We start from the raw sequence: 13042 nt of genomic DNA on the forward strand, positions 1-13042 counted from the left end.
GGTCTCAGAAGCTAAGTGGAATCTACTATTGTTAGTCCTTGGGCGGGAGACTACCCAGCAAGACCGGGGTTGCTACGTAGAGGTAGGGAATGGACAACCACCTCTGTTTGTCTCTACCCTGACTAGGATCGACGAGGCTAGTCTGATCTTATTAGATCTCAGAAGCGAAGCAGAGGCTGTTATAATTAGTACTTGGATGGCAGACCACCCCAAAAGTCCGGGGTTGCTACTCAGAGGCAGGGAATGGCCATCAACTCTGTCTGTGTCCTGACTAGGATTGCCTAGGCTAGCTTGATCTTTTTTTCAGAAGATCTCAGAAGCTAAGCAGAGGATACTTTGGTAAATATTTGGATGGGAGACCACCTAGGAAGTCTGGGATTGCTACGCAGGGGCTGCCGATGACAGACCACCGTTGAAAGACTTGGGCTGTGTTGCCGTAAGTCAGCTGTGACTGGACGGTACTTTCCGCCAGCAGCAGCAGCAGCCAGGAGCCGGCTTCTCATTTCCCCAGAGAAAAACCAGAATTATATTGTTTTATTTGTGGGGTTTATAGTCTGTCTTTCTCTTATATGCCGCTTTTCTCTACCCAAAGGAGTCTCAAAGCGGCTTACAGTCGCCTTCCCTTTCCTCTCCCCACAACAGACACCCTGTGAGGGAGGGGAGGCTGAGAGAGCCCTGAGATTACTGAAGAAGAAGAGTTGGTTCTTATGTGCCGTTTTTCTCCACCCGAGGGAGTCTCAAAGCGGCTTACAGTCGCCTTCCCTTTCCTCTCCCCACAACAGACACCCTGTGAGGGAGGGGAGGCTGAGAGAGCCCTGAGAGTACTGAAGAAGAAGAAGAGTTGGTTCTGATGTGCCGTTTTTCTCCACCCGAGGGAGTCTCAAAGCGGCTTACAGTCGCCTTCCCTTTCCTCTCCCCACAACAGACACCCTGTGAGGGAGGGGAGGCTGAGAGAGCCCTGAGAGTACTGAAGAAGAAGAAGAGTTGGTTCTTATATGCCACTTTTCTCCACCTGAGGGAGTCTCAAAGCAGCCTTCCCTTTCCTCTCCCCACAACAGACACCCTGTGGGGTGGGTGAGGCTGAGAGAGCCCTGATATTCCTGCTCAGTCAGAACAGCTCTATCAGTGCTGTGGCGATTCCAAGGTCACCCAGCTGGCTGCATGTGGGAGAGTGAGGAATCAAACCGGCTAGCCAGATTAGAAGCCGCCGCTCCGAACCACTACCCCAAGATGGCTCTGCATTTCTCTGTATTTCTGTCTCATATTTGTATTTTGGTCCTCCCTCTGTGTGTGGGACTGCACAGGGCCCTTGGCAGATGGACAAATCAGAGGGGAAGGCAAGCCAGGGCTGCTAGAGCAGCTGCTAAGGACCCCACCTCCTTTAGGAGGACTCTAGGATTGTCTGGGGAAATCACACCCTTGGTCTCCAATGCCGTCTGCTCCCCTGCCTATTTATTCAGCAACAGATGCTAATGTGTTTGGTGGAGATTACTCCCAAGCGAGTGGTCTCACAGTGGCAGCTCCTGGCGGTTGTGTGCTCTGGAGCCCTTCCTCTCTCTCCTTTCAGATGTCCTGTCCTTAGCTTAGCAGAATCTCCGCCACAATGGCATCTTTATGCAGACGTCACTCAGTGGGACTTACTGTCAAATCAGTAGGTCAAGGATCCACTGAGCCAGCTGCTGCAAAATGGCTGCCACAGGAGGCGGAGCCAGCCACAAAATGGCTGCTGCACCTCAACTTTGGCATTGAGAGCCAGCATGGTGTCGTGTTTAAGAGTGGCAGTTTGATTCCCCACTCCTCCTCGGGGGAACTCATTCAGACTGTGGGCTAGTCACAGTTCTGTTAGAACTGTTCTCACCGTGCAGTTCTGTTGTAGCTCTCTCTTAGCCTCATTTACCTCACAGGGCGTCTGTTGTGGGGGGAGGTTCTGGTTCTGCCTCCTGCTGATCCTGAATTGAGCAGAGGGTTGGACTAGATCAGTGGTTCTCAACCTGGGGGTCAGTACCCCTTTGGGTGACCCTTTCACAGGGGTTACGGCAGGGGGGTAGATCGAGATAGAGCGTTAGTCTGCCTGGAGAAGCGGAAAAGAGTGAGATCAGCATGGTGGGACAAGAGGCAGAACTGAACTGAGAAACCCCTGAAAAAAATCAATTTATATAAACTCATGAACAAGGGATCTTCATGCCATTGGTCAGTTTTGGTTTAATTTCTGTGAAAGAAAGAACACTTGCATAGTTTTATGGTTGGGGGTCACCACAACAGGAGGAACTGTGTTAAAGGCTTGTGGCATTAGGAAGGCTGAGAACCACTGGACTAGATGGCCCTCCAACTCTCTATGATTGCTTTAAGATGGTTAGGGCTGATCCTGCACTGAGCAGGGGGTGGGACTAGATGGCCTGCATGGCCCCTCCCAACTCTATGATTCTGTGATTCTATGAGAGGAAGGGAAGGTGACTGACTCCTTTGGGTAGTGAAAATGAACCCTTCTTCTAGTGGTTAAGAGACCTTGAGGTTCTCACGGTGCAGTTCTCTCAGAGCTCTCTCAGCCCCACCTACTTCACAGAGGAAGGGGAGGCGATTGTAGGCCACTTTGAGACTCTTTCAGATAGTGGAAAGCGGGGTATAAAAACCAGCTCATTGCTCGAAGAAGGCTCAGACTCTGTTGAAGGATCTTTGGGATTCAGCATCTCGTCTCGGCTTGTGTGTTTTTCAGAGGAACTCCAAAGCTTGAGGGATCAGTACCAGGAACTCAACGATGAGTATGAGATCTTGCAGGAGAGCAACAAGATCATGGTTCACCAGCTGCAGAAGCTGGAGTCCATAAAGTACAGGTGAGGCATCTTCTCATGGGTGCAGCTGGTTGGCGGTCAGCAAGGAAGGGGAGAGACGGACCAGGGAGTGTTCCGGTGGGGTGGTTTCTCTGAATGGGTCGAGGGATGCTTCCCAAAGAACCTGGCCAGGGAATCATAGAATGGTGGAACCATAGAGTTGGAAGAGGCCATACAGGCCAGCCACCTGCTCAATGCAGGATCAGCCTTAATCATCTAGGATAAGTACCTGTCCAGCTTCTGCTTGAAGACCACCGGTGAGGGGGAGCTCCCCACCTCCTTAGGCAGCCCCTTCCACTGCTGAACTAGACTCCTAGAATCCTAGAGTGGGAAGGGGCCATGGAGGCCATCTAGTCACACCTCCTGCTCAATGCAGGATCAGCCTCCAGCATCCAGGAGAAGGATCTGTCCAGCCGCTGCTTGAAGACGGCCAGTGAGGGGGAGCTCCCCACCTCCTTAGGCAGCCCATCCCACCGCTGAACTAGACTCCTAGAATCCCAGAGTGGGAAGGGGCCATGCAGGCCATCTAGTCCCACCCCCTGCTCAGTGCAGGATCAGCCTCCAGCATCCAGGAGAAGGAGGATCTGTCCAGCTGCTGCTTAAGACGGCCAGTGGGGGGAGCTCCCCACCTCCTTAGGCAGCCCCTTCCACTGCTGAACTAGACTCCTAGAATCCCAGAGTGGGAAGGGGCCATGCAGGCCATCTAGTCCCACCCCCTGCTCAAGGCAGGATCAGCCTCCAGCATCCAGGAGAAGGAGGATCTGTCCAGCTGCTGCTTGGAGACGGCCAGTGAGGGGGAGGTCCCCACCTCCTTAGGCAGCCCCTTCCACTGCTGAACTAGACTCCTAGAATCCCAGAGTGGGAAGGGGCCACGCAGGCCATCCAGTCCCACCCCCTGTCCAGTGCAGGATCAGCCTCAAGCATCCAGGAGAAGGAGGGTCTGTCCAGCTGCTGCTTGAAGACGGCCAGGGAGGGGGGAGCTCCCCACCTCCTTGGGCAGCCCCTTCCCCTGCTGAACTACATTGACTCAAATGTTTTCCCCTGCTATCTAGCCGATATCATTTTTCACATAGTTTAAACCTGTTCCTCTCCTCTGCTGGCAACAGGAACCTTTCCCTGCCCTCCTCCAAGTGACATCTTTCAGTTACTTCAGGACAGCCATCCTCTCCCAGGCTGAATAGTCCCAGGTTTCCCCAGACAGTGTCGCTCTCCCCCAGGTCCCCCCCATCCCGTACCGCGTCTCTCCCCACACTAGTATTCCAGCCAACTCCCTCCCAGTGAACTCCCCCCTAGCAGATCCAGAAGCAAGGCGGACGATTCGCTCTCGTTCGAGTCCCTCCTTGCGGAAAGCGCCGAGCACCATTTCGTCTCCAACAAGCGGCACAGCCTGCACGGGGGCGGCAGCGTCTCCTTCAGGTCGGTGGAGGTGGTGGGCTTCGGCAGCGAGTACGACGACGAAGACGACCGGATGCCCCGGCTGGAGGAGGAGGACAGCACGTCCGATCTGCAGCTGCAGCTGGAGAGCGAGGAGCAGAAAGCAGAAGCCGCCCAGGCCCAGGTGCGGAGGGCGAGGGTGGCGGGCCAGGCCTGGCACGTGCCTGGCAGGATTGAAGCCCCCTGGGCACACGCAGCCCTTCCCCAAAGGCTGGGAACAGGAGTTGTGGGCAGAAGCTTTCCTGGTTTGAGCCTAGGGCTGCCAACCCCCAGGGATCTCCCTCCTGGAATTGCATCTCCAGACTAGAGGGAACATTTTCCCTTGGAGAAAACGGCTCATTTTGGAGGGTGGGCTATTCAAGGTTCAACAGCATTATTATTATTATTATTTTATTATTTATTTGATTTGTATGACCGCCGCTCTCGGAAACCGGCTCGCGGCGGTTCACAACATTTTAATACAAATATTAACCATTAAAATTCCCATTAAAACCCCATTAAAACAATGACTAAGTCACAATGATGGCGATTAAAAACTATTCCCGTACAGGCCCACTGGATGAGCAGAAGGGAAGTCCCTGCCTTCCCCAGGCCCCGCCCCCAACCTCAGAGTTGGCATAGCTGTGAGTGCACTGTACCCCGGAGCTGTGCCACGGCCCGGCTGGTGCTCAACAGGCCCTGCCAACCTCCGGGGACCCTGCTGGGTTGGGAACAACACCCCGTCTGGGTGTGGGCGGGCCGCGTCCAGGGGGAGCTCCTCAGGAAGGCCGGCTGGAACAGTGAGAGGGAGACCCCAGCGTGACCCCCACCCCCTTTCCCCTCTCCCCACAGTACTCCTGGGCCCAAAACAAGCTGCGAGAGATGCAGAGCAGGTACCAGGTCAGCCACGAGGAGTGGGAGCGGCTGCAGGAGGAGCTGCGGCTCTGCAAAGAGGAGATCGAGAGGCTGAATGGCACCATCCCTGTCGGGGGACGGGTAATCCTGCCGAGGGGTCGGGGCTGGGAGGGGCTTGGGAGGAGGGACCCCCGCTCTCTCTCTCTCTCTCTCTCTCTCTCGTGCATGAGGGCCAGTTTCGGGAAGGGAGCTGGGTTGGCCTGCAGTTCGAATCCAGTGGCCCCTTCCAGACACAGAAGATTTTCCTGGGCAGGAGCTTCCAAGAGTCAGACCTCCCTTCGCCGGACAGGCCTATGACTCTTGAGAGCATTCCCTGGGAATCTTACGGGTTGTGAAGGGGCAACTGGTTCTTTTTTAGGGCTGAAATCCTGTGTACCCACTGCCTTGCAAAAGAGGGGTGGGAATTGTCTGGGGCAGGGGTAGTCAACCTGTGGTCCTCCAGATGTCCATGGACTACAATTCCCATGAGCCCCTGCCAGCATTCGCTGGCAGGGGGCTCATGGGAATTGTAGTCCATGGACATCTGGAGGACCACAGGTTGACTACCCCTGGTCTGGGGTCTCTCCTTCCCTTTCTTTTGGGTTCTGAAGTGGCCAGCTTGAGAATCACAGAGAGAGAGAGAGAGAGGGAGAGAGCAACTCTGGCTGAGAGGAGCCACGTACCGACCGTGTGTTAAGAGAGCCCCAGGTTCGATTCCCAGCATCCCCGTGCAAAACCTATGTCACGCTTCCGGGAGGAGAGAGATCAGAGCCGGAGGTTGTGGCGAGTCCCTGCCAGCCAAAGCAGAGCTTGCACATGTGGCTCTGGATGAGGAGGCTACGTAGGCCTGCCCTGCTGAATGAGATCTCGTTTCAATTTGGCAGGAGCTGCAGGGGGCACGGAGTGCAAAACGAGAGAGCGGGAGAGTGCATTGTAATTCCCTTGGAGATGCCCAGAGGGGCCTCAGAGGAAATTAAAATTAATTCTCCCCCTCTCTTGTTTGGCAGGGTTTTTTTTTTCTTTGTTAAATTTGTGAGGGCCAACAGGAATTGAGGTAAGCTGCTTGGCAGGCAGGGGCCAGCCACCTCCCTCCTCTCAGAATCATAGAGTTGGAAGGGGCCATAGAGGCCATCTAGTCCAATCCCCTGCTCAACGCAGGATCAGCCCTAAGGATCCTAAAGTGTCCAAGAAAAGTGTGTATCCAACCTTTGCTTGAAGACTGCCAGTGAGGGGGAGCTCACCACCTCCTTAGGCAGCCTATTCCACTGCTGAACTACTCTGACTGTGAAAAATTTTTTCCTGGGGCTCTCGGTGGTTTAGCTGCTCTCTGGAGCAGGTTACTCTGTGTGCACCATTGTGTGCACGCTGCCGATTCTGCTAGCCACCCCTCGGGACCAAAAAGTCAGGTGGGTGGAGGCGGATTTCTCATTGGTCCTCCTGCAGGAAGAAGGGAATCAGGAACTAGACAGAGCGTAAAACCAGCAGACCTTTGGGGACCCATTCATCAAAACTCCCTGGTCGGTGTTGTTTAAAGAGGGTGGGCGCACAGAAATGTTATTTGGGACGAGGCACATGCGCCATGCCTCTGCCCACCATTCCAGGGAATCTCGGCTCCTGGTCCCGGGGTTCAGGAAATGTTTTGGGCCCATGTAATGTTTTGACAAGAGCCTCTTGTGGCACAGGGTGGTAAGGCAGCCGTCTGAAAGCTTTGCCCATGAGGTTGGGAGTTCGATCCCAGCAGCCGGCTCAAGGTTGACTCAGCCTTCCATCCTTCCGAGGTCGGTAAAATGAGTACCCAGCTTGCTGGGGGGTAAACGGTAATGACTGGGGAAGGCGCTGGCAAACCACCCCGTATTGAGTCTGCCATGAAAACGCTGGAGGGCGTCACCCCAAGGGTCAGACATGACTCGGTGCTTGCACAGGGGATACCTTTACCTTTACCTTTAATGTTTTGACATGGCTGCGCTCTGGTTGCAGCTTTCGAGGGGTTGTCCGTTGAGGGGTTGTCAGCTGAAAATCCCTTGCTCACTCCATTTCAGAACAACATCTTCCAAATCCGGTAGCTGGAGCAACCCAGCGGTGGTGCTGGGCAAATGGCGCAGCAATCCGTGGGAGGGTCACTCCCTTGAACGGTCACACAGCCCGAGACCCCGAGGTCTAACCTCTCTCTTTTCTCTCTCTCCCTGCCTCGGCTCATCTCCCCTGTGTGCTGTTGTGTGGCCTCACCTCTGCTCCATCCCACGCTCCCCCCCAGACCCCCCCTGCCCCCGACCCCCCCACAATCTCACTCCCTCTCATAGGACTGGTTGTTATAGTGGCTCTGCTCTGGTGCTGGTGGGCTGAGACCTCTTCCTAATCCCAATCAGGTATTGGTATCTGCTTCTTCTGCCGAGCTCCCGCAGCGCTTCGCTTCGCTTTGGCCGCCCTGCATGCCGGAACCGCTCCGATCCCCCTCCCCGAATTGTGTGGCTTTGCGTCTGCCTTCCCCACCCCCCCAGTCTCATCTTCCCCTCACGTCTATCCCCTCAGCTGCCGACCCAGTCTCCTCCGGCCTCACCCACAGCCATCACCTCTAGCCAGTTGCATTAACGATGCAGCAAGGGAGGAAGGGCCCTGGCTCAGTAGCAGAGCCTCTGCGTGGCATGCAGAAGGTCCCAGCTTCAATCCCCGGCATCCCCAACTAAAAGGAGCAGGCAGGAGGGGGTGGGAAAGACTCTGGGGAACAATGGAGAGGGGCCATAGCTCAGTGGCAGAGCCTCTGCTTGGCATGCAGAAGGTCTCGGGTTCCATCCCCAATTATAAGTTACAGGCAGGAGGGGATGGGAAGGACCTCTGCCTGGGACTCCGGAGAGTGGCTGTCGGTCGTAGTAAAGATTGGCTTTGATGACCAACGGTCTGATTCAGCAGAAAGCAACTTCCTGAGCAACCAGACGGCGGTTCAAGAGGCAGCGTCCCTCCGACGCAATGCCTCGACTTAAAAATGTCAGATGTGTCCGCAGAGCGATCTGACGCACGTGGACATCCCTGTGCCCTGAGGATCATGGGATGGCTTCGCTGCCTCATTGGATGCGTGCTGAGTTGCACCTGAGCCCCTGAATTCTGCTGGGAGACCGGTGTGCTTTCCCAGATGTCCAGCAGAGGGCAATGTGGACTACTGGAGAGAACGGCTAGATCCCTCGCCTGGCAGAGGGGATTTAAGCCCCCCCCCTCCATCAGTGACGAGATTCAATCATACACTATAACTGGAGGAGTGCCTGAATGCCCTCCTGTTTCCCTGCTGGGCAGGGGTGGTGGTGGCAGAGTCCCCCCCCCCACACACTTATCTTCAGGGAGGGGCAGGAGAGCTCCTGGGCTGTTGGCAGAGGAGAAGGATCTGGGAGTCAACAAACCCCTTTCACTTTTCAGTCCATGAGCCTAATACATCTTGCTGGCCATGCATCCCTGGAGGGTTCTGCCCCCTTGGTTGTGCCCGCAGGACCCCTGGAATCTGACATGCCCTTTATGACATGGCCGAGGTCTTCATAAGAACCTCAGAAGAACCCTGCTGGGTCAGACCAGGGAGGGTCCCTCCAGTCCAGCCTCCCATCTTACCCAGTTCCTCTGCAGGGCCAGCCACAGGGCAGAGAGGCTGAGGCCTTCCCCTGAGAAGACCCTCAGAAGAGCCCTGCTGGGTCAGGCCAGGGAGGGTCCCTCCAGTCCAGCCTCCCGTCTCACCCAGGGGCCAGCCGGTTCCTCTGCAGGGCCAGCCACAGGGCAGAGAGGCCGAGGCCTTCCCCTGGGAAGACCCTCAGAAGAGCCCTGCTGGGTCAGGCCAGGGAGGGTCCCTCCAGTCCAGCCTCCCGTCTCACCCAGGGGCCAGCCAGTTCCTCCGCAGGGCCAGCCACAGGGCAGAGAGGCCGAGGCCTTCCCCTGAGAAGACCCTCAGAAGAGCCCTGCTGGGTCAGGCCAGGGAGGGTCCCTCCAGTCCAGCCTCTCGTCTCACCCAGGGGCCAGCCAGTTCCTCTGCAGGGCCAGCCACAGGGCAGAGAGGCCGAGGCCTTCCCCTGAGAAGACCCTCAGAAGAGCCCTGCTGGGTCAGGCCAGGGAGGGTCCCTCCAGTCCAGCCTCCCGTCTCACCCAGGGGCCAGCCAGTTCCTCTGCAGGGCCAGCCACAGGGCAGAGAGGCCGAGGCCTTCCCCTGAGAAGACCCTCAGAAGAGCCCTGCTGGGTCAGGCCAGGGAGGGTCCCTCCAGTCCAGCCTCCCGTCTCACCCAGGGGCCAGCCAGTTCCTCTGCAGGGCCAGCCACAGGGCAGAGAGGCCTAGGCCTTCCCCTGAGAAGACCCTCAGAAGAGCCCTGCTGGGTCAGGCCAGGGAGGGTCCCTCCAGTCCAGCCTCCCGTCTCACCCAGGGGCCAGCCAGTTCCTCTGCAGGGCCAGCCACAGGGCAGAGAGGCCGAGGCCTTCCCCTGAGAGGACCCTCAGAAGAGCCCTGCTGGGTCAGGCCAGGGAGGGTCCCTCCAGTCCAGCCTCCCGTCTCACCCAGGGGCCAGCCAGTTCCTCTGCAGGGCCAGCCACAGGGCAGAGAGGCCGAGGCCTTCCCCTGAGAGGACCCTCAGAAGAGCCCTGCTGGGTCAGGCCAGGGAGGGTCCCTCCAGTCCAGCCTCCCGTCTCACCCAGGGGCCAGCCAGTTCCTCTGCAGGGCCAGCCACAGGGCAGAGAGGCCGAGGCCTTCCCCTGAGAGGACCCTCAGAAGAGCCCTGCTGGGTCAGGCCAGGGAGGGTCCCTCCAGTCCAGCCTCCCGTCTCACCCAGGGGCCAGCCAGTTCCTCTGCAGGGCCAGCCACAGGGCAGGGAGGCCGAGGCCTTCCCCTGAGAAGACCCTCAGAAGAGCCCTGCTGGGTCAGGCCAGGGAGGGTCCCTCCAGTCCAGCCTCCCGTCTCACCCAGGGGCCAGCCAGTTCCTCTGCAGGGCCAGCCACAGGGCAGAAAGGCCGAGGCCTTCCCCTGAGAAGACCCTCAGAAGAGCCCTGCTGGGTCAGGCCAGGGAGGGTCCCTCCAGTCCAGCCTCCCGTCTCACCCAGGGGCCAGCCAGTTCCTCTGCAGGGCCAGCCACAGGGCAGAAAGGCCGAGGCCTTCCCCTGAGAAGACCCTCAGAAGAGCCCTGCTGGGTCAGGCCAGGGAGGGTCCCTCCAGTCCAGCCTCCCGTCTCACCCAGGGGCCAGCCAGTTCCTCTGCAGGGCCAGCCACAGGGCAGAAAGGCCGAGGCCTTCCCCTGAGAAGACCCTCAGAAGAGCCCTGCTGGGTCAGGCCAGGGAGGGTCCCTCCAGTCCAGCCTCCCGTCTCACCCAGGGGCCAGCCAGTTCCTCTGCAGGGCCAGCCACAGGGCAGTGACCATCCAGGGAGCTTCCTGAGGATTTAGTGATATGTTAGAGCCACTGTGCTGACAGCAGTTCAGTGTGTCAGGCTAGGACCCGGGAAATCAGGTTCAATTCCTTTGTGCTATGGAAACTCAGTGAGTAGCCTTTGTCCCAGTCACATGCTCTCAATCTATCCTACCTCATAGGGCTGTTGCGAGAAAAGAAAGGAGAGGAGAAAGATGTAAGCCACTTGAGGTCCCCATTGGAGGGAATGGTGGGGTACAAACGAATGGAAAGAAGACATTTCTGTTTACAGCCCACCCTAGTCAAAACACTTTAACCAGTCTCCCACCCTGCTTTGCCCCTGGACTCGAATCCGGGCTTCCCCAATCCAGAACACCTTCTGGACGATTGGTCAGTTGTGTGGTGTGAACACCTTGGCCCAAATATTACATGTGTGGCTGGGGATTCATGGCCGGGTTCTCACAGTATGCCGGGAAAGAAACTTTCACTGCTTATTCTAAGTGAAAAAAAGGGGGGGGGCAGAGGGACAGAAGGATGTGTCCCTCCTGCCTCATTGCTGCTGTCTCCCCAGGAGCAGGGCCAACTAATGGTTAAAGAGAAATCTTCCCACAAAGCTCTTCAGGTGACCTCAGTGTGGTTCAGTTATCCCTGGTGCATGGAAGAGACAAGTCTGCAAAGTTTCATGGCTCCATCAGTGACATTTGTCTGCGTCCCCCCACCCCTTCTTTCGTGCAGGTCCCGGTCGGAGGCCTGAAGCCTGTTGCCCTCTTTGTTGCCTTGGCGGGGGGGCTGCTCCTGTACCCCTGCCTGAAGAGATGCTGCGGTTCATCGCTACCAACCTGAGAAGCGTCCCCCGCCCCCACTTTGGAGAGGACCACCCACGCCGCGTGCCCCAGCCCACCCGAACCTTACAGGAACTCAACCCCTCCCTTGGTTTCCCCACCTCCGAACACCAAACCTGGTCTCTTAGTAGTGCTGAGGAGGTTGGAATCCGTGGATCCAGCCCCCTGGGCCTTTGGAGAGACCCCCTCAATCTTCTCAGTCCCACTGAGCCAATAGTTGTCTGCAATCTTCTTCCAGCAATCCTCTTTCCCCGCTGGCCTGTGCTGAGCCCCACTCCCCCTAGGGCAGGTGCACCAGGTCAGGAGGCATAACTGCCCCCCCTCCCTAGCTTAGGCTTCAGCATGGGGCCTTCTGTGTGTCCCTCTTAGGCTGTCTAAATGGGAGGAAGGCTGGGCCTTGGGGGGGGGGGGGAGAAGCAGTTTTGTTTTGGCTCTTCCTACAGGGGAAGTAGCACTGAACTACCAGCAAAGAGATCCTTGCCTGACCCCTTTTCCTCATTTTCCTGTCTGTGCTCACCTGACCAATGCCTGGCTGAGGCTGCATTCCCCAATGGGGTCTGTTGCAGAACGAAGGGGTGGGGTGGGGTTGTTGGATAAACAGGGCGATTCCTTTTGGGCAATATCAAAAGCCTGTTTTAACACTGTGAAACGGGAAGACGGGAGCACAACCGGGGCCTCTCAAAGGGCCTGAGCAGCAGGGAACGAACTGCCGACCGGCTGGTTCTTTTCGGTCCCCTTCCTTCCACCCCCATGGCCCGTTGCCTGTTTCTACTGCCTTCAGTTTCTGCGTCTCTCCTTTGTGTCACCTGCTCCCACCTGCCTTCCTCGGTCTTACTTATCGTACACGGCTGCCTCCCAACCATGGAACTCTCGTTTGTGTGGGGTGGTGGCGCTTTTAGAGCCCATGTGACTGTATGGGGACTGCTGGAGAAGAAGCAAAGAGAAGGGGCAGGCTGTCTGATCAAAGCCCAACTAAGTCACAGTGGGCAAGAAGCCAGAGCTGGTAGAATGCGGGATGTGGCCACTAAATCTCTGCCTTGCATGTTTCAGGGGCTCACCGCCCTTTGGCAGGTGTCCCTTTCTGTTGTCCATCTGGTGCCACACCTTTTGCATTTTGCTCCCATTTCCCATCAGAGAGGAGGCTGATTGCCATAAAAGCCACTGAAGACTCTCTTTCTCTTTGTTCTGTGTTGTAAGAGTAAAAAAAAATCTTTATAAATAACCCCAGTGCCTTGGCTCTATTCTGTTATGCCCGCATTCTCCACCGAGAGTCTCGTACCCAGTTGTGGGTTCCATCAAAGGTGCTACCTGTTTCCTCGGACACCTTTTGCAACCTTGGGATGGACGTGGGCACAGCCTGGCATCAAACCAGACAACCTGATGTTGTTTGCTGCAGTTGGCTGACTTTAGCGAGGGGGGGAGGACCTTCCTGTTAGAGTCCCACGATTTTGGAACAGTGTCCTCCTGGATATTTCTCAGGCAATCTTTGAATTTGGTGAAGGCCTCTGAGATGTGACTTCTCACAAAGCCTGGGAGTCCAGCATTTGGCCTTAAGAGAGATTTGTGGGTTTCATATGAACATCAGATTGGTCCTGCTGGATCAGACCAGTAAAAGTCCATCCAAGCCAGCATTCTGTTTCACGTGTTGGCCAACCAGTTCCTCTGGAGGGCGAACAACAGGGCAGAGAGGCCGAGGCCTTCAAAAGC

General features: G+C 56.7%; 1 protein-coding gene across 6 annotated transcripts in view; it reads left to right on the forward strand.

Moving 5' to 3' along the window:
* The window catches only part of CCDC136 (coiled-coil domain containing 136), a 30927-nt gene extending 18370 nt beyond the window's left edge, over positions 1 to 12557 (forward strand). For 3 of the 6 annotated variants that reach the window (XM_077340461.1, XM_077340456.1, XM_077340460.1), the window contains exons 5-8: positions 2714 to 2831; positions 4107 to 4386; positions 5094 to 5237; positions 11229 to 12557. In XM_077340461.1, the coding sequence (XP_077196576.1) occupies positions 2714 to 2831; positions 4107 to 4386; positions 5094 to 5237; positions 11229 to 11336 (650 nt within the window). In that variant the 3' untranslated portion in view covers positions 11337 to 12557. Of the gene's footprint in view, positions 1 to 2713; positions 2832 to 4106; positions 4387 to 5093; positions 5238 to 7389; positions 7502 to 11228 lie in introns of all 6 variants that reach the window. The other 3 variants (XM_077340457.1, XM_077340458.1, XM_077340459.1) reach the window with 3 other exon arrangements.
* The last annotated feature ends 485 nt before the right edge of the window (positions 12558 to 13042 follow it).

This window comes from Paroedura picta, chromosome 5, assembly GCF_049243985.1.
Source record: "Paroedura picta isolate Pp20150507F chromosome 5, Ppicta_v3.0, whole genome shotgun sequence".
NCBI classification, from domain to species: domain Eukaryota; kingdom Metazoa; phylum Chordata; class Lepidosauria; order Squamata; family Gekkonidae; genus Paroedura; species Paroedura picta.